The 20,968-nt window shown below is 35.9% G+C and overlaps 1 protein-coding gene and 1 long non-coding RNA gene across 2 annotated transcripts; one reads left to right on the forward strand and one right to left on the reverse strand.

Annotated features, from left to right (window-relative positions):
* The first annotated feature begins 755 nt into the window (after positions 1 to 755).
* Positions 756 to 11,742, forward strand: LOC127161155 (interferon-induced GTP-binding protein Mx3). The gene is made up of 13 exons (XM_051103804.1): positions 756 to 904; positions 1,300 to 1,496; positions 8,019 to 8,156; positions 8,441 to 8,595; positions 8,679 to 8,817; positions 8,915 to 9,113; positions 9,393 to 9,471; positions 9,603 to 9,725; positions 10,463 to 10,595; positions 10,707 to 10,862; positions 11,026 to 11,102; positions 11,183 to 11,392; positions 11,491 to 11,742. The coding sequence occupies exons 1-13, from the start codon at positions 816 to 818 to the stop codon at positions 11,713 to 11,715; spliced, it is 1,920 nt and encodes a 639-aa protein (XP_050959761.1). The 5' UTR covers positions 756 to 815; the 3' UTR covers positions 11,716 to 11,742.
* Positions 11,743 to 13,629: 1,887 nt separating this feature from the next.
* On the reverse strand, positions 13,630 to 15,165 carry LOC127161156 (uncharacterized). The gene is made up of 4 exons (XR_007826971.1): positions 15,044 to 15,165; positions 14,825 to 14,873; positions 14,504 to 14,553; positions 13,630 to 14,102 (listed from the first exon to the last, which is right to left on the reverse strand). It is a non-coding gene; the product is annotated as an uncharacterized LOC127161156 (long non-coding RNA).
* Between the last annotated feature and the right edge of the window lie 5,803 nt (positions 15,166 to 20,968).

The following is a 20,968-nucleotide window of genomic DNA, read 5'->3' on the forward strand; positions in this document are numbered from 1 at the left end:
AATGTAATACCCCATTTTTCACCAATATGAAACGAATGTCAAACATAAAACTAATTTAACCGCAATTGAATCTGAAGACGCTGTTGTGTCGATGCTGTTTATCTCCCCTCTTCTCCCTCTACAGCACCATGCCTGCTTTTGTAAAAAAATTAAAACCTTTTGTGAACTGTGGAAATGGGGGGTTTTGTGACCCTTTGATGTACTTTCATTTTGTTTTTTTTTTTTTTTTTTTTTTTTTTTCTAGGTTAGCTATTTGAAACCCATTTGATTTCTCAGAAATACTGAGATTCATTACATCCATTCTGTGAACTAGTTTTGCTTTCATTTTCACTTTCACTTTCGGTAAATGGTAATGGAAAATGGTAATAAAATATGACAAAAACTCAGAGTTAAACTGTGTCAAAGCAAATTCATCTTGATAATCACAAATTAATTATAGTCAAGCCAAAATTTATTTAGACACCTTAAAATTTTGCACATTATCACAAATTATTCACAATAGTTTAGAAAATGGTAATAAAATATGACAAAGATTTATCTTGATAATGTCAGATAACTTTGATAGTATCAGTTCTATTTGTGAGATACGTATATATGATGCTTATGTTACACATTTCTGTAAATGTGGTTTGATCGAAAGTGAAACTCATAATGAAGCCCCTCATGTGTTTCTCGCGTTTAGTCTTTCAAGGGGTGTGGTCCACTATAAGAGACACAGGACTTGGTTCACTTCAGCATTACCACAAAGACAGTGTTTGGATGAAACACTGAAAAAGAAGGATATTTGAACTAACTTTATTTTTTCCATATATTTTATGGATGTGTATTCCTTTTTCAGATCTTCTTCAGATGGAAGAAGTGCCCATTACGATATTGACAACATTCAGCATACTCAAAAAGAAAGGTAAAAAAAAAAAAAAACTATTAAACTTTGCGATACATATTTTACATGCTTTTATAGGCCTAGTTTATTTCAAGTTTAAAACACAGTAATGTACATTTGTAAGTGTACACAAGGTATGTAATTTATAGTAAATTTAATAGTCAAAGTGCTTATATTTTTTACTGCATAATAAAGAAAGAAACTAAAACAAATTTTCAAGAGCATTTTAAAATAAACAATAAAAAATAAAAAGTAAATGCATAAAGGAAATTAAGTAAACTAATTTAATTTAAAATGGACTAAAACTGATAAAAGGAAAGTATAGTGGGATATAAATTAAATATATGAAATATGAAATAATATGTGCAATCAATGAGGTTTTAGAAGTAAAATGTATTTTTTCTTCTTCTTTATAGTCATAAAATGAATGGAGTGGTTCACAGTCATGTAGAGCAGAGCATTCGTCCATACATTGATCTGATTGACTCTCTGAGGTCAATTGGCATTCAGAAGGACTTAGCATTACCAACTATTGCAGTGATCGGAGACCAGAGCTCTGGAAAAAGCTCTGTGTTGGAAGCGCTGTCTGGAGTTGCGTTACCAAGAGGGAGTGGTGAGGATATATTGCATTTTATATATATTGTCATGCCCATTAAAATGTATTTTTCTCCCTATGTGCTCCCCGTGACCTAGTTTCTCCCTTGTTTGATTGTCTCATTGATTTTGGGTGTGTCTCGTTAATTACCTTGTTTAGTTCAGTATTTGAAGTGTTGTCTGTGCCATGTTTTCTTGTCTGGTGTTGAACAGTTGTTGTGCCCTGTTTAGACTATTAAAGACTGTTGTTTGTTAACGTTTCCTGGATGATCCACAACTGTTTTGTGATAATTGTTGATGAGTCCTGCATTGCTCCTGAGCAGTTCAACCTGCTGTTCTTCAGAAAAATCCCCCAGCTTCTGCACATTCTTTGGCTTTACAGCATCTTCTGCATATTTTAACCTTTTTCCAAAAGTGACTGTATGATTTTGCGATCTTTTCACACTGAGGACTGAACTGAGGGACTCATATGCAACTATTACAGAAGGTTCAAATACTCACTGATGCTTCAGAACGAAAAACCATGCATTAAGAGCTTTTGCCTAAATATATTTATTTTCATTTAGTACTAACCTTCAGAAGCTACAGAAGGTAGTTACATGTTTTTTTAGAAGACAAAATAAGTTAAATTTACCCTGATCTTCAAATTCAAAAAGTTTTCACCTCCCCGGCTCTTAATGCATTGTGTTATCTTCTGGCGCATTACTGAAAGTTCAAACCTTCTGTAATAGTTGCTTAAGAGTCCCTCAGTTCAGTCCTCAGTAGTGTTGGGTTCGAGTCCACCTAAGTCGAGTCTGAGTCGAGTCCGAGTCTTTTACCAATCGAGTCCAAGACGAGTCAGAGTCCAGAATGGGCCGAGTCGGACTCAAGTCCGAGTCCCAAAGGGCCGAGTCTGAGTCGAGTCCGTCCGAGTCCAAGGAAACGCTGCTGTTTGTCAGTATACATTGTTTTAATCCAGGGGTGCCCAAACTCGGTCCTGGAGGGAGGTGTCCTACAGATTTTAGCTCCAGCCCCAATTAAACACACCTGAACCAGCTAATCAAGCTCCTACTAGGCATACTAGAAACCCCCTGGCAGGTGTGTTGAGGCAAGTTGGAGCTAAACCAAGGACCAGGACTGAGTTTGGGCAACTAGAAAAATGCAATGTCAGTTGAAATGTAAGAAAAGCAAACCTCTAGTGGATCTTGCCATTTTGATTTTTGATTTCACAACATCTCATAAGTGTCCATGCTCTGCTTAACAAACTTAAAGTCATGTTGACAGAAGTTATGTAATGTATGTATGTATGTAATTCTTATTACAGTTAATAAGTGATTCAGTCAAGAACAGTGAGTGATTTTCTCTTTTTCTTTTGTTGTTTGATTAATATTTATGGCGCGGTCGGCGGCTGCAGATTTACGCTGCTGTCGCTTTAAGATCTGACGCACAGATCAAATATTTTGGCGCATCAGTATTTCTCCCAACTGTTCAGGTTTACTTAAGACAAAACCGACTTCATTTACATGAATAGTCTCCATTAGAAGCGAAAGAGAACTCTGTATTCGCACACTGACTGAGAGGCGCGTTCTGTGATCGCGCTTTGAGTGAGTGCGCACTAGTGATGCGCGGATGGCGGATAATCCGTGGGTCGGGTAATAAAAAAAATGCATTCTGATTATTTGCGGGTGGGTCGCGGGTGGATGAGATGAATCAATAATGAGGCAAATATTAACTACATTTTCCAAAATATGAACCTGTTCTAAATACTTTTTTCAGGCAGACGATTTCATTTTTGTGTGTGTGTCTGTGTGTTCACCTGTTCGAGAAGTTGTGACAGAAAAAAAGACATTCCAGATCAAGTTTGAAGGGAGTCACGCCTGTGTTAATGCTATTGAGTAGGGTAATATTTAGTGGTGTAGTGCAGTACCTGCGGATACCCATTTTTTAATCCGTCAGTTTTGCGTATACCCACTTCTAAATTCCCTCCGATGCGCATCATTCAGTAGTGTCCTGCATTAGCCAAAATCATGACAGGATACCATTTCTAATTCAATCGTATGTGAATAAATTCAAAAATTCGTTCAAAACACATAGTAAGGACGGTAGGGAATGTGGCGCCGGCTTCCTTTGAAATATGTTTGATGATTGCGCCTGACATGCGCCCGGGCCCGCTCCGTCCGCGCCAGGACCAGATTTGCCAAGTAGTGAAATTAACAATTATTATTGATTACTAATTTGAATCAGTACATTATAACGAAAACAATACCTTAAAAATGAAAAGAATTAGATTTTTATGATCTGAAATGTCTTAAACTGGGTGAACTCCTGTAATCTTTTGTTCAATGATCCAGTAGACGTTCAAACACCCAACCGATTTCATCAGAGATTGCGGAGAGTCACGTCCAGATGTCAGTTAACGTTATTCTTTTTAGCGTGGCTTTGGCTTAAAAGCACGAGTGATTAAGCTTATATAAGTGTGCGGCGATGTGCAGATCAGCTGAATCAATCTGCTGTTAAAAACGAACCATCCATTCATCATATCATCATGCAAAACTAAGAATTAGAATAATCGTAAACGACGATCGGGTGCGGGTCGGGTGCGGTTATCTAAATCAGAGAAAAATATAGATGCGGGTGGGTGGCGGGCGGATAATTTATTTGAAGCTGCGGATTCGGGTGGCGTTTGAGCTCATCCGCGCACATAAACCCGTCGGCTTTCAAGTAGCCTACTGGACAAGACTTTTCCTGATAATGCATCGAGTCAGTGACATTTCCGTCAACTGTCTCTGGACTTGGACGGACTCGGGATATTTTACGAGTCCGAAAGGCTCGAGTCCGAGTCAAGTCCGAGTAAAAATGCATCCGAGTCCGTGACAAATCCGAGTCGCCAAAAATTGTCCTCGAGACCGGACTCGAGTCCGAGTACGAGTCCGAGTACCCCAACTCTAGTCCTCAGTGTAAAAAGATGGATCTCATATCATACAGGCAATTTTGGAAAAGGTTTAAATATGCAGAAGATGCTGGAAAACCAAAGAATGTGAAGAAGTTGGGGGATTTTTCTGAAGAACAGCAGGTTGAACTGCTCAGGACCAACGCAGGACTCATCAACAACTATCACAAAACAGAAAAAAACAGTTGTGGATCATCTAGGAAACATCCAGGCAAGTATTAAGATTCAAGGGTATGTAAACTTTTGAACGGGGTAATTTTTATAAATTACTTATTAAGTTGGCTTGAGAAAGCCAACTTACTGATCTACTATTTAAGATTATTATTATTCTTCTTCTGAGCCAAATTTCGGTTTCTGTCTCCTCCTAGAGCTTTCAAGCTAGAACCACCAAACTCGGTCCAGACCTTCAGACTGGTCTGACTTGGTGTGCTCTATCTTTTCTAACTGATCCGGCTTACGGTTTTCATAAACCAGTCTTTCAAAACCACCAAAAATCCCATAGACTTACATTGACGGAATGTTCAAATGAGCCAACACTCTTCAAACTCCCAGATTCTGGGAGCTTCAAACTTTCATTTACACTCATTTGAGCTTCCATATTTATATTTCTAATATTTCTAATCTATTTAGCTATCTAAATCATGCTAGCAATGCTAGTAACTTGCTAATCATGCTAGCAACTTGCTAATTATGCTAGCAACATGCCAGTAACATGCTAATCATGCTAGCAACATGGTAATCATGCTAGCAACGTGCTAGTTACATGGTAATCATACTAGAAACATGGTAACAACATGCTAGTAACTTGCTAATCATGTTAGAAACATGCTAGCGACATGCTAATCATGCTAGAAACTTTGGTAATCATGCTAGAAACATGCTAGCAACTTGATAATCATGCTAGCAACATGCTAGCAACTTGCTAATCATGCTAGCAACTTGCTAATCATGCTAGAAACATGCTAGCAACTTGCTAATCGTGCCATAAACATGCTAGCAACATGCTAATCATTAGGGATGAGCGAGTACAGCATTATCTGTATCTGTATCTGTATCTGTTAACCATATGAATTATCTGTATCTGTATCTGTACTCGGAGTGGGCGGGGCCTAACCCGGAAGTGGGTGGGATTTAACCTGGAAGTGGGTCATGTTGTCTTGAAATGGGCGGGGCTTTAACCGGTATGTTATTTTAAGCAAGATATGGGTTGATCAGAAATTGTTATATTTATTGCTGATTAGAAAACTATTTACATGACAGCATCAGCATTGAGCTTCAGATCAGTGGTTTTGATCATGATAACAAACGAACTATATACAGATCAAGTTTTGCAACAATGAATACAACACATGCGGTTGCAATTATGAAGTAAAATGTAAGGAACAAGAGTTTTCATTTCAACATAACTTTCTTTTTTTAACCTTGAGCAGTGTGATTTTTTTTTTTTTTTTTTTTTTTTTTTTTTTTTTGGTTCTTTTTTATTTTTTTTATTTCCACACCAGGTATGTGTGAGTGTGTGTGTGTGTGTGTGTAACTAATTAATTTGTAATACCACTACTTCCTTTTTTTATTTATTTATTTATTTATGAAATACAGAAAGAAAGTGTCAGACACTCAGTGCGTGAAGTAAAAAAAACTGGTCAGAGCCAGCTGACGGTTTAAAAAAGAAAAAAAAAAATTCTCCGACAGGCAGAGACGCGAGTCGCTTTTACCAAGCACCACGTCTGAACAAACCCCACGTTTACCAAAACTCTACTGGTTAAAAAGTAAGTACTACAAACAAACCAAAGTAAAAAACAAACCTGAAGCTGAAGAAACCCTAAACGTTAACGGAAAAAAAACCCGCAAACCTGAGTGACTGAGGGAGAGAACAGGTCGTTCTTGAACGATTCGTTCATTTTGAACGAATCTTTAATGTCACTCGGGACGAACGAGTCGCCTCGGAGAGTGATTCGTTTAGTCGCGCATGCGCAACATCCTATTAGGTTCTGTACTGGAATTAGTTCACCTGTTTTAGAGTCGTTCGTTCACCTTATGGGGCTGTCACGTGATGAACGAACGACTCAAACCCGAAAACTTGTCAGATAAGAGGCGAGGTGAGCGAATCATAGACTAAAGACCCAGGTAAACAATGAATAAATCTTTTCTGTTTCTTATAGCATTATAGTTTTGTTTTGTTTGTAGTGTGATCAACGTTTGTGTAAGCAGTAGATGTGTTAGGGAGGTAAAACGTAACATTTTAATTATATTTTGCTAAAATGAACGAAATGACTCGAAAAAAGATTCGTTCATTTTGCTGAACGAAACTCAAAGGACCGAGTCGGTAAAATGATCCGAACTTCCCATCACTATTCTGTGTGTGTGTGAGCAGAGCGGGACACAGCAACACAATAAATCTGTACGTGTGTAGGGGAGGGGCGCTGTGACTAGCCTATCACAGAACGCAGACACAGTAAACTACCCAATGAGAATTTTTATTCAATCCGAGCACAGATATTGACTCTTATTACTCGTATGATACTCGTACTCGGCAAAAGTGCTTTATCCGTGCCGGATACTCGTTTCAGCCGAGTATCCGGCTCAACTCTACTAATCATGCTAGAAACATGCTAGCAACCTTGCTAATCATGCTAGAAACATGGTAGCAACTTGCTAATCATGCCATAAACATGCTAGCGACATGCTAATAATGCTAGCAACACGCTAGTAACTTTGTTAATCATGCTAGAAACATGCTAGCGACATACTAATCATGCTAGCAACATGTTAGCAACTTGGTAATCATGCCATAAACATGCTAGCGACATGTTAATGGCAATGCTAGAACCATGCTAGTAACTTTGTTAATCATGCTAGCAACTTTGCTAATCATGCTAGCAACATGCTAATCATGCTAACATCATTCTAGTAACTTGTTAATCATGCTACCAACATGCTAGTAACATGCTAATCATGATTAAAAAAATGCTAGCAACATGCTAGTAATATGTTAATCATGCTAGAAACATGTTAACAACAAGCTACTAACATGCTACATGTGCAAAATATGCTAGTAACATGCTAATCATGTGTGAAATATGCTATCAACATGCTAATCAGGCTAACAACATTCTAGTAACTTGCAGATTATGATAACAACATGCTAAGCATGCTAACAACATTGTAATCAGCCTATAAAAATATAAGCAACAAGCTAATCATGCTAAAACATGTTAACAACATGTTAAATCATGTAAGCAATGTGTTAAATCATGCTAGCTGCTTCCATACTATTACAACTGCTTCAAACTTTCAGGCTAGGCTTTCTCAAGCCAACTTAAAGTTTGTTCTCAAACTTTACTCATCTATTTTTCTTGTGGAGTATATATAAATATCAGTTATGTGCATGTTATGAAATAGCTTATTCAGGACAGTACTAAATAAAAAATCTAACGTACAATTTTCATGAGTGCTCTTATTTTAAAATTATTAACATGTTTGCATATTCTGCAAGTGGTATGTACTGTAAACTTAAAAGCACAACTGTATATAATTTATGTGATGTAAAGTGCAAGTCACATGATGTTCACTGTTTGTAATTTACTGTAACTGGTGAACTCTACTGTTTGGTAGGAATTGTCACCAGATGTCCACTAGAGCTGAGGTTGAAGAAGGTAACAGGTGGAGTCAACTGGAAGGCTGTCCTGTCTTACCGTGATAAGAAAAAAGAATTTAATGATTCATCATTAGTTGAAAACTACATCGAAGAAGGTTAAGAAAAATGCTTGCAGTCTGTTTTGTTTTCCAGTTTAAACTAAATATATAAATTATAAATAAGCTATAGTTTATTATTGTTTTTGTTTAAAAAATTACATCCATTTGGAAAACTCTCAGTGGGTGGGCACCAGTGAATGGAAAAATCCAAGCAAAAATCATTTTGTGAGGGTGTCATGAACAATTGACTCACCTAGGACCCAGGGCATAGTCATTCTTAGCAAATATCTGTCTGTTACTGTGTTCTGAGAAACACATTTTGAAATGTGTGTGTTTTATAGCCCAGAATGAGCTGGCAGGAAAAGGGGTAGGAATATGTGATGAGCTCATCATTTTAGAGATCATGTCACCAGATGTGTGTGACCTCACACTGATTGATCTACCTGGAATCGCCAGAGTCCCAGTGAAAGGACAACCAGAGGATATTGAACAACAGGTAGGTTATATACTCTGATATTTTGCAGGTCACATTCAGCATTATACTTATTCAGATTGAATGTCTTGTCTTGTGTCTTGTAGATCAAAAGTCTGATCAGGAAATATATTGAGAAGCAAGAGACTATAAACCTGGTCGTGGTCCCTTGTAACACTGACATTGCAACAACAGAAGCATTGCAAATGGCACAAGCAGTAGATCCTAAGGGAATGAGAAGTGTCGGTAATGAAGCAAAACATCTAAAAATGTCACCAAATATCTTTTAGCACTTCTGTCAGCAAAGGCAAATTTGAAAAATAACTACTGTTCATTCTCACAGGCATTTTGACCAAGCCCGACCTCATAGACAAGGGAACAGAGACAAAAATTCTGGACATTGCCCTGAACAAAGTAATTCCTCTCCACAAAGGTTACATCATGGTGAAGTGTAGAGGACAACAGCAGATCAATGATAACATTTCTCTGGAAAAGGCTGCACAAACAGAGAGAGATTTCTTCCAAGAGCACAACTATTTCAGGTTACAGTCTGAAAAGATTATTTAACCTTTTGCTTTCTAAAATGTATGTGTCCATGAGACTTGATTTACCCTGTTTAAATCAGGTTGCTTTGTTTTATAATTCCAACCAGTTCTCTAGCTTAGTAGTGTTTTGATCTAAAGATTAAGAGATTTCAGTATAACTCAGCTGCACCTCCTATAATCAGAAATCAGAAAGATTTGCTTTCATAAAGATTACTTTTAAATACCTGCTTACGAAGCTATGCCACCTCACAAAAACTGCCTTTTCTTTTTCTACAGATGCCTCTTGAATGAGGACAAAGCGACTATTAAAAGTCTTGCTGTAAAATTGACTCAGCATCTTGTTGATCATATTAAAGTAAGTTTTGAAATGTCAGGGATGCAGACTTATGAAATTTAAATGTAACTTTTTGAAAGAAAAATCTGTCAGAAATTCCCACTGAAGCAGTTCAAACATGACAACATTTTTCTTCCTCTCATTTTTGTCAGAAAACACTGCCACAGCTCAATGAGCAGATAAAAAAGCAGTTGTGGGAAGTGAGGAATGAGCTTAAAGAGTGTGAGGATGGACCACCACAGGACCCTAAGGGAGCCAAACAGTTTCTTACACAAGTAAGAATTTAATCTATCACATCTTGCTTCTCATAATTATTATTTTGGGTCCAAGAACTGTTGTATCACTACATATACCAAATTTGCCAGATGCAAACACAAGGTAGTGTTAGAATTTACATTTCTAACTTACATTTTTGCCAACAGCAATGATTCGAAAAACTTATTGCGATGCTGACATGTAATTTCCTTATAGATAGTCCACACGTTTTGACGCGTATCTCTCTTATTGAACTCGTTTACTCACGACTCATGAGTGTATGGAGTTCTATTGTTTGTTCATTTATTTTCAACATCGAACGTTTTAACACTTCTTACAGTCTTTTCACATAAATCCACTTGGGTTACAACAACTTATTTGCTGTATCTTGAAGAATTATAATTCCAGTTACGACTGTTTTGATTACAGTCAAAAGCTTGTGTTCTCCAAAACCTTAATAATTTCTCACGCACAACAATAAACATACATGTGAACTACGGAATGACATCACTAGACATGCGCAGTGAGAAACTAATATGAACTGAAAACTATGGATAATATAACACAAATAATTATGATAATAATGAATGAATGTTTAAATAATGAATTATGAAATATGGCTCTTACAATACTGAATACTTTTTCTAGGATCACCCTAAACAAATAATTGCAATATTTATGTTCATTTTTGTTATATATGTTTAATGTTATTATAATATAATATTTAATGTAACAAATGTTATTTTTGCTCTCATAGACTTTAACAGGATTCATTGACCAAATCAAGTCTATATCATCAGGAGAGCTGATCGTTAAAGACAATTTGTTTGTGCAGCTTCGGGAGAAATACGAGCAGTGGAACAATGATCTTAATGAAACAAAGATATCCTGTTAGTATATTTTCTCAATTAAGAAACAATTTAAATTGGAATTTACTGTTATGTTTTTCCAATGAAAAAGTCAATTAATAATTTTAAAAATCTGTGTTGTTCCCAAACAAGTTTACAAATTGACTGAAGAGAAATTAAGAGATAGCCAGAGTTACAGAGGGAGGGAACTGCTCGGCTTCAGCAACTACAGAGTGTTTGAGGATATTCTGCAGAAACAAGTGGCCACACTTAAAAATCCTGCCGTCGACTTACTCAATGCCATCAAAGGTATCGGCACACATCTTCATATGTAACACCTTTCTGATTCCAATATGAAACCAAAAGATCAGATCAAATCTAATCTTGGAATGTTTTTGTAGTTTTACCACATCTGGTTTGTGGGACATTGGTGACTGTTTGCCTGTTTTTAATCTATGCATTTTTCCTGAAGACATCATCATCAAGCAGTTTAATGATGTAGTCAATCAGTGTTTCAAGAACTACCCTGTTCTTCGAGCTATCACTCTGGTAAATATTGTTCTTGATTAGTGGTAAACTAAATGAGTGTCAATTTTTTTGTTAAGTTTTCTCTGTACATTTTTTTTAAGGACAAAATTCAGAACATTCAGTCAGTCCAGCAAGAAAAGGCGGAGCAGAGGATTTCAGAGCAGTTTGATATGGAAAACATGATCTTCACTCAAGATCCCATCTACTTGAAGAGCTTGAATGAGATTACTGCCGAGGAATTTTCAAAAGATCAGTCACCTTTTGTTAACAAAAAATGCACGTACAGTGACATGCTAAAGGCGTATTATGAGGTATTATGAGCTCTTCTTAGTTTTCAGTTTCAGTAACAAAAATTAAAAGATTTCTTTAGAGACTGTATGGACTGCAGTGCTCTTTCATTTTCTTTCAGATTGTGGTGCAGCAAATGTCTGACCAACTGCCCATGATGACCACTCTTTTCATGCTGAAGCAAACTACTCAGCTCATGTCTATTGACATGTTGAATTTGTTGGATGGGGCAAATGTGAAGGAGCTCCTGTCTGAGGACTCTGATGATGGAAGAAAGCGCAGAGACCTACATGCTCGTCTGGAACGTATGAGTATTGCTCAGGAAAAAATCAGCAAATTTATGTGAGCAATCTACTGACTAAAGGATATTATTTGAGGAAAAAATCATCTAAAATGTTGCTGTTGATAATCTTATGTATCTCACAATCTAATATACTAAAATTATGTGTAGCCCAACTTATGTTTGCAGTGTGTGTTTTATTATTCATACCAAAATAAGTGACTTTATAGAAAGAGATAGAAATTGTATTTTTATGTATTATCTAGAAAAAGAACAATAAAATTGTCTCCTCATTTTAAATGGAAAGCAATATACTTTAATTATGTCTGGCAACTTGAAAATATGTTCTATTGGGGTCTATAAAATTAAATAAACTTAATGATCTATAAAACTTTCACAGATTTCAATTAGCACTGTATTATATAAAACTATACTGTCAGTACACAAATGAACTATGCATTTATTTCCAGTCAAAGGGATAGAGAGGGGTAGAAAATGATTAGGCTCAAAAGATTCCTTGTCTTGTGCCCCTCTAATAAGATTCAGTAACACTTTACAATAAAGGTTACACTAGTTGATATTAGGCAGGGGTGTCCAAAGTCAGGCTCGTGGATGAATTACAAACGGCCCACAACTTGTCTAATAAAATGTCAAGACCAACACACACAAACCTTTTGGGTTAACATTGATTCTCCGTTCTACTACGTTCCACAGGCATTCTAGCACTGGCACATAAAACAGGAGTCCATATCCTCTATACTGTCATAGAATCCTCTCAAGCAGCCATGCCTTCCATTTCCATAAAACCCAGAGTAGGATTTGAACAACATTTTGCATTTGTTGCACTCTCTGATGTCAAAGGGCACCCACAATTCAGCCTTGGATGATGCATTCCACTTCTCCCAGTTCACAACACCTGTAGCCAAACAAACAAACACACACACACACACACACACACACACACACACACACACAAGGGCAGTCTTATTTTAACTACTTCACATCTCCTTATACAATCGCTCATTAGTGACATAATGAGCGCAATGTTGTAATCAAACATTACAACTAATTAAATAAGACAAAACTCGTAGCTCAACTACTCACCAACACAGCGACAAACGAGTGGAAATAAAATCCTGCTGAGGGCGTTGGCGTCATTAACCAATTATATAATGTGTGGGCGGGGAGACACATGCAGCTCCACCCCGTTCTGCAGGCTGCAGCCAGGACCTTCTCTAAAAAAACGGTAAAAAGACTGGCAGCAGGGATTCCAGAGATATTCCGTTAAATTACAGAAAATCACCATTTCTCAAAATTACAAGCAAAAACTAAAAATACAGAATAAACTTTATGGTCAAAACTCATTAAATTACTGTACATTATCGTTGATAATATACAAAAATTATTACAATCTTTCAGGTTAATTGCCATAAATTTAAGGTTGTAATTAGTTATTTTATAGAACTCATCTGTCCATCTACAGTAATTTACTTTTAAACTACAGTTTTTCCATGTACAATAACTAAGAAATAATTTATAAAAACGGAGTAAACACATATTTTTTTAAAGGATTAATCCTTTTTTATACAGAAAATTAAAAGGTATTTAGAAGTTATTTTATGTCTACCTGGAATCATTTTGTTAAAATACAGATATTAACTACAATAATCAAAAAATGTTGCATAAAAATGTTGTAAATTTGTAATACAAAGACATGCTTCCAGCAAAATGCAAGTTATGTTTACGTTGACTCTGTATGGCTGTTTGACCTGAACATTAGTTATTTTATTTTATAAGGTGTAAAATATGCTTTGCTTCAGAAGGCCTTTATTAATCCACCGGAGCCATGTTGAGTGTGTTTATGATGGATGGATGCACTTTGAGCTTCAAACTCATAGCAGACATTCACTGCCAATTTAAAGCCTAAAAGCCAGGATTTTTATTGATATAACTCTGATTGTGTTTGTCTGAAAGAAGAAAGTCATGTACACATACAATGGATTGAGGGTGAGTAAATCATAGGCTCGTTTCGATTTTTGGGTGAACTATCCCTTTAATTGGTCAAGCGTTCATGAAAAACAAAAAAAAAAATTTTTTAGCCATTTCTTGAAAATGGGCAGAGTTAGGCAGTTTATTACAACAACGACAAACAGTTAAAGTAAAGGTCTGTGAAAGTGAATTTGTACCTCTTTGTGATGTGATGTGAATGGAGAGAAAATAAGAGCTTGGACAAGGAGTTCTGTTGCATGCCCCATAAGGGCAAATCTGCAGGATCGGGCCACTGCAATGTGGTCAATGAAGTTCATATGTGTCCACTGTAACACCAAGGTTGGTCTGGCTGAAAACATGAGCAGTTCTGTCTTGGCAAGGTAGAGTTGATGGTCATTCAACATTCAGCAAGGCATTTCTGTTCAGGAGGCAGAGATGCGAGCAGTAACCGTCAGAAAATCCAGCTAGAATGAAAGGGATACAATACTACAATAGCAGTAACATGAAAAGCCATGTTTCTGAATGACAGACCCAATTATTTTAAACTCTAGGCTCAAATGACATGTTTTAATGGTCCTAGTTAACCCAAAAATTAATGTAAACATGATGTGCAAAAATGTTCAATATCAATAACGATACTTTGATTTCAATACTGGTTCCTGAATTTTAAAGCCCTTGATGCCTCACCACAGCCAATGACCAGCACTTGATTTGGGCACATAAAGCATTCTGACATTTAATACTTCAAACAACGAGACATTTTTTGATACTCAATAGTTTTGAGGCAATTTGGTGAGTGCCTAAAAAGTATCAAAAAACGATACCCAGCCCCACCCAAAGTTGAAAATTATCTTGTTTTACTCACCCCCATGCATTCCAAGATGTCTTCTGCAAATCACTTTTGGAGTCCAAGATCTGTTGAGGCAAAAAATGCATCTATACCAACATTCTGATTATTCAAAAATGTAATGTAGAAAGCATAAAGGTAACCCATATGGATCCAGATAATGAAACAAAGCACTAGGGTTTAACTATAAACTTTTGCTTCTGCATAAAATGACAATGATTGTCAAACAATAAAATTCACAGACATCTTTTCATACAGCCATTTTACACTGATTTTAATTACACTGATGATTAATTTATTCACCCTTTACCACATAGAAACTGAAAAAAAGTTCCACACCTGAATTGCCATGCTTATCTGCTGTAGATCTCCAGTCTTTCCACACGACCTGAAACAAAAAAATAATAATAATAATTTAATACTTTGTATTTCATTCAGACATTACAGTCTATACTCCACTGAGACAATGATCTGGAAGCTGAGCAGGAAAGGTTAACAGTGATGTTTTGGTCCTGTGACTTTAGCTCAATTTATAGAAAGTACATTTATATTACTTACTTTGACTTTGAGCTGCATCATATTACTGCCTACAGTAGCAGTGTAACTGTCCAGGATGGATGCAGTTTTCATAATCAACGAGTTTACTCAGTCTCAGGCCTCAAGATGTGTGTTTTATTCCTAATCAGAGCACAAAGATTATAACAATTATTAAGTTGGCTTGAGAAAGCCAATTTACTGATATGCTATTTTCTTCTGAGACTAAATCTGTCGACACTAACTCGTCCTAGAGCTTTAACTCTACAAACTCCAAACTCAGCCCAGATCTTCAGACTGATCCGACCGAGTGCGCTATATCTTTTCTAACTGATCGGACTTACGATTTTCCTAAAAATGACGATTAAAATTGGGAAAAATCCCATAGACTTACATTGACGGAATGTTCAAATGAGCCAACACTTTTCAAATCTATCATTTTCACTCATCTATCATCTTTTTTTACTCATCTATCATCTATCTATCTATTTATGCCTAGCAACCAGAATCATGCTAGTAACTTGCTAATAATGCTAGAAACATGCTAGTAACTTGCTAATCATGCTACAATCATGCTAGCAACATGCTACTAACTTGCTAATCTTGCTAGAAACATGCTAACAACTTGCTAATCATGCTAATAACTTGCTAATCATGCTAACAACATGCTAGTAACTTGCTAATTATGTTAGCACCATGCTAGTAAAATATAACTTGCTAATAATCCTATAAGCATGCTAACAACATGCTAGTACCTTGCTAATCATTATAACATCATGCTAGTCACATGTTAATCATGTTAATAACATGCTAACAACATTATATCTATCTATCTATCTATCTATCTATCTATCTATCTCTGACAGACTGTATAGACTTCAAAACATCCAAATGTTAACCTTTTAAAACTACTTTAGAATTCAAACTATTTCAGACTGAAAACCATCAAACTTAAAACTTTTTAAAACTTCTTAAACTTTTTAAACTTTATAAACTTTTCAAACTTTTTAAAACTTTCTGTTCCGACTTTCTCAAGCCAACTTAAAGTTTGTCTTGACAAACTTTTTTATCTAGTTATTATTCTTCTGAGACTAAAATTATCAACTCTAACTCCTCCTAGAGCTATAACTCTACAAACTCCAAACTCAGCCCAGATCTTCAAACTGATCTGAAGTTAGTTGCTATATCTTTTCTAACTGATCAGACTTACGGTTTTCCTAAAAATGGTGATTAAATCTGGGAAAAATCCCATAGACTTACATTGACGGAATGTTCAAATGAGCCAGCACTTTTCAAACTCTAATGCTGCGTCCGAAATCGCATACTGCTTAAGTAGGCACTACATTTAAATATGAACGTACTACCCGACCGTTAAAAAGTACGTTCTATATAGTATGAATGTGGGTAGTATGAATGGAATTCGGACGTACTACATCCGCCATATTGATGTTGTCACGTGTCATGCGTCGTCACAACAGCGCGAAAATTTAAAGAGACTCCACTGCACGAACACCGGCACCGGCAGTGTTCGGCGTTTTAACTTTGATTGGACAGACAGCTCAGAGAAGGCGTCGGTCAGCTGCTCGCAGATCACGCCTTCGTACACAGCTTCTAGATTATTTATCAAATAACGTTTCGATTTACAATATCATCCGTTTATTTAGATTGTGTTAAACAAGTGTAATTTAATCACAATAAACAACGTTTTTTACACTTGAAATGAGCCACGTCTCTCACGTTCCGCCATTTTTCGAATATGACGCCTCCTCTCCCGGAGCCTCATGGGATATGAAAGTGTCCATGATATGCGTACTACAGAATTCGGGCGGAAGCAGTAGGTCATCCGGGTACTTCTCGCCTACTGAATTTCGAATACTATGAATTCGGACATACTACTCGCCTCGCATACTGTTTTTCGCGTACTATATAGTAGGGAAGTATGCGATTTCGGACGCAGCTTAACTGTCAAATCTCCCAGAATCCTTTGAGACTCAATCAAACTTCCCTTCTATGTATTGTATTTCTAATCCATTTAAACTCATTCAAACTCATCTATCTATCTATCTATCTATCTATCTATCTATCTATCATCTAACATTACTATGTATCTATCTATCTATCTATCTATCTATCTATCTATCTATCTATCATCTAACCATTGCTAATCATGCTAGAAACATGCTAGCAACTTTGCTAATCATGCTAGAAACATCTTAGCAACTTGCTAATCATGTTAGAAACATGCTAGCAGCTTTGCTAATCATGCTAGAAACATGCTAGCAACTTGCTAATCGTGCTAGCAACCTGCTAATCATGCTAGAAACATGTTAGCAACATGCTAATCATGTTAGAAACATGCTAGCAACTTACTAATCATGATAGAAACATGTTAGCAACTTTTGCTAATCAAGCTAGAAACATGCTAGCAACATGCTAGCAACTTGTTAATCGTGCTAGCAACCTGCTAGTCATACTAGAAACATGCCAATCATGATAAAAACATGCTAGTAACCTGCTAATCATGCTAGAAGCATGTTAGCAATTTGTTAATAATGTTAGAAACATGTTAGCAACTTTTGCTAATCAAGCTAGAATCATGTTAGCAACTTGGTAATCATGCTAGAAGCGTGCTAGCAACATGCTAACCGTGCTAGCAACCTGCTAATCATGTTAGAAACATGCTAGCAACCTGCTAATCATGCTAGAAACATGCTAGCAACATGCTAATCATGTTAGAAACATGCTAGCAACATACTAGCAGCTTGTTAATCATGTTAGAAACGTGCTAGCAACATGTTAGCAACTTGCTAATCATGCTGGAAACATGCTAGCAACATGCTAACAACTTGGTAATCATGCTAGAAACAGACTAGCAACATGCTAGTAACTTGCTAATCATGTTAGAATCATACTAACAACATGTTAATTATCTATCTATCTATCTATAATCTGACCATTACTGTCTATCTATCTATCCATCTATCTACCTATCTATCTGACACTGCATTCAAACTTTAAAACTTCTAAATATTTCAGACTGAAAACCATCCAAACTTAAAACTTAAAAAAAATGAAACTTCTTAAACTTTTTCAAACTTTCTGGTCCGGCTTTCTCAAGCCAACTTAAAGTTTGTTTTGACAAACTTTTTTTTATCTAGTTATTACTTACAAGACAAAAATATGTACTTACACGTGCATAATATAGACGTACGCGAGCAAATGCGCTCAGAATGTGAATGCAACGCTTTTTAATTGCAAGTTAGAAAACCATAGAAAGTTCCCATAGAAAACCACTACAAAAAGCTCAACACATTAGTGACAATGGAAGACCAAATTCTGAGCACTTTAAAAAAATATATATATGTACAGGAGAATATGAAAGGGGGAAAGCGCCTACCTTGCGATTTAACGTTATCACGCTGCGTTCATATTCATAATCAATAAAGCGTACAGCCTACTGAATTCACTCTAAAAACGTTTTTGACAGCACTTAGGTAACGTTAGCCACGTTCAGCGTTTCAAAATGTCCCGCATTTTAAGAGTTTGAAAAACTGCCGGGTACTTCCGGATAAGCAAAGACTTGGATTTTCGAATGGATTTTGATACGAATAACAAGTTTACTAAAACTTGTTTAGAAATGCTAATGTTAGCTTCAAAACTAAATAATACAAATGCGCAGCTACACTATAAGAATACCGTTTACATGTTGTATGAAAGACTTACCTCAGTGGCTGTCATGATATCTGCTGTAGTATTGTCCGAATTTGTTGTAGTTGGTGAAACAGGCTCACTCAAGAAAGAGCACGTTATTTTCTCACACATTACTGAATGGATGGTCTGAGATAAATTCAAATCATTCCCGCGCGCCGTTCCATCATTGTTGTCCAATACAGAAACAACTCAGCCAACCGTCGTGGGCGGAGCTAAACTAGCGGCAAATTTGAATCTGCGTTCATGCGCGGATTGTGCGCGGGCACGCGCGCGTACACACACTCTTTAAACCTACTAAACCTAACCAACAGTACATGTAGGCTACTGTATGTACAAATACTATTACTTGACTTAAAACCTCACATTAACCTTCACATAATTAACGACCTTCAATGGTAATAAAAACACTTTGAGTAAATGATATGTGGTTCAATTTGTTCTTATTTTTATGGAAATAATCTGTAATTATTACATGACATTTTATGTTAAATTACACATTACTCTGTAAAAATACAGAAAATTTCCTTTTAAAAAACAGAAAATGTATGTAATATCAAAATACAAACAATTATCTGTAAATTTAATGGTGGAAATTTAAAATACAGAAAATATCTGTAAAACAACAGGTATTTCATTGTATAATGAAAAAATGGTAAAATACTGTAAAAAAATACAGAAATTTACATGTAATATTACGTTTATTTTTAACAGTGCGAGCAGCTAAAACTCCACGCCTTACACTATTATAGGTTGTGTAGCTCTCTATCATGTTTGAAAAATTTTGGTCTCTATTTAAATTGTTTTAACTATGTTCTGTTCTACTTTCTGAGTATGAATTATCACATGCAGTAAAAGCATGGGCGTCGGAAGCAAAATAAATGTGGGTGGAGAGTATATGCCATTTTCTGTAGTGTGGTGCCTTTTACTATGTATATTATCTCTGCGTACTAACGTGACAACACTACAAAACACGGCAATTTAAATGTGGTTCCAGTGGCTTAAGCGGTAACGCGATTAACCAGAGAAGGGTGTTTCTGCACAACCGGAGGCTGCAGTTTCGGGACCGCATTTCTAGGACCGCATTTCTAGGACCCTGTAGTTTTTTTTGTTTTATTTTATTTTACTTATTTATTGGATATATGTCTGTATTAGCGTCTCATACTATTTAATAGCACTTGCTATTCAATTCTGTATATTGTTATTTTTTAAAGAAATATGTAGTTGTTTAATTGTATACACTTAATTATTGTCTCAACCGACTCCTAACCCTTAACATACCCATTGGTAACCCGTTTGAAATATTTAACCTAATTTATTTCAATATATTCTATATATATTCTGGTGTTAAATTCCATTTTCTTGTAAAGAAAGACTTGTATTTTTGCAGACTTCAGTTCATTAGCCGCAGTACAGCAATTCACGTTTTATGTGAATACAAATATTAGTTTAGAACATTCAGCAGAACAATGATCTGTTTTGCACAGCTAAATAGGCTAAATGGAGATTGCTGACACCGCCTCGAACACAAGTTCACACCAGCTCTTTCATTAAAAATAAGATGGAAAGATTAAAAATTAATAGTTTTTGTTTTATGAATCAGATCTCCTCTAGATGGCACTGTAACAAAAAATAGGGTCCTAGAAATGCGGTAGTAGTGATTGGTCATTTCTTGTAATGCTCAGAGGTGATTGGGGTTCCCAAATGAGACCCCTAACATTAATATCGAAGTGATGTATCCTTCATCAAATGAGATTTACATGATGTAACTGTAACAAATCCTTCAAACTTAACTGTATTCAGAACAGAACATGAATAAAAACTAATAGTACAAAACACATTTTAGTAGTGTTAATTATAAACAGAATTTACTATAAATCCTTATATAAAAGCTTTAAAAAAAATGTAACTATAATTATATAATTATGTAAATGTAACTACTGCCATATGTGGAAATATGTAAAATAAACAGGGGCTCACATACTTCTTTCGTTTTGCATGAATCCAAATGAATTAGTAATGATTTGCATGCTTGACTTTAATTGTATAATATGTAGCTTTTTATTTAAATTGTATAATATGTAGCTATAATTATTTAAATATACAAAATATTATTTCTCCCTTTGTGCCTTGAAATGTCGTAATTTATACTATAAAAACAATCATGTGGTTAAACTTAATTGCCATCTTTTCATACGATCTCAAAGTTCAAAAACTATCATTAACATTAGGTGTTACTTT

The sequence above is a fragment of the Labeo rohita genome, unplaced genomic scaffold (assembly GCF_022985175.1).
Source record: "Labeo rohita strain BAU-BD-2019 unplaced genomic scaffold, IGBB_LRoh.1.0 scaffold_566, whole genome shotgun sequence".
Taxonomy (NCBI): Eukaryota; Metazoa; Chordata; class Actinopteri; order Cypriniformes; family Cyprinidae; genus Labeo; species Labeo rohita.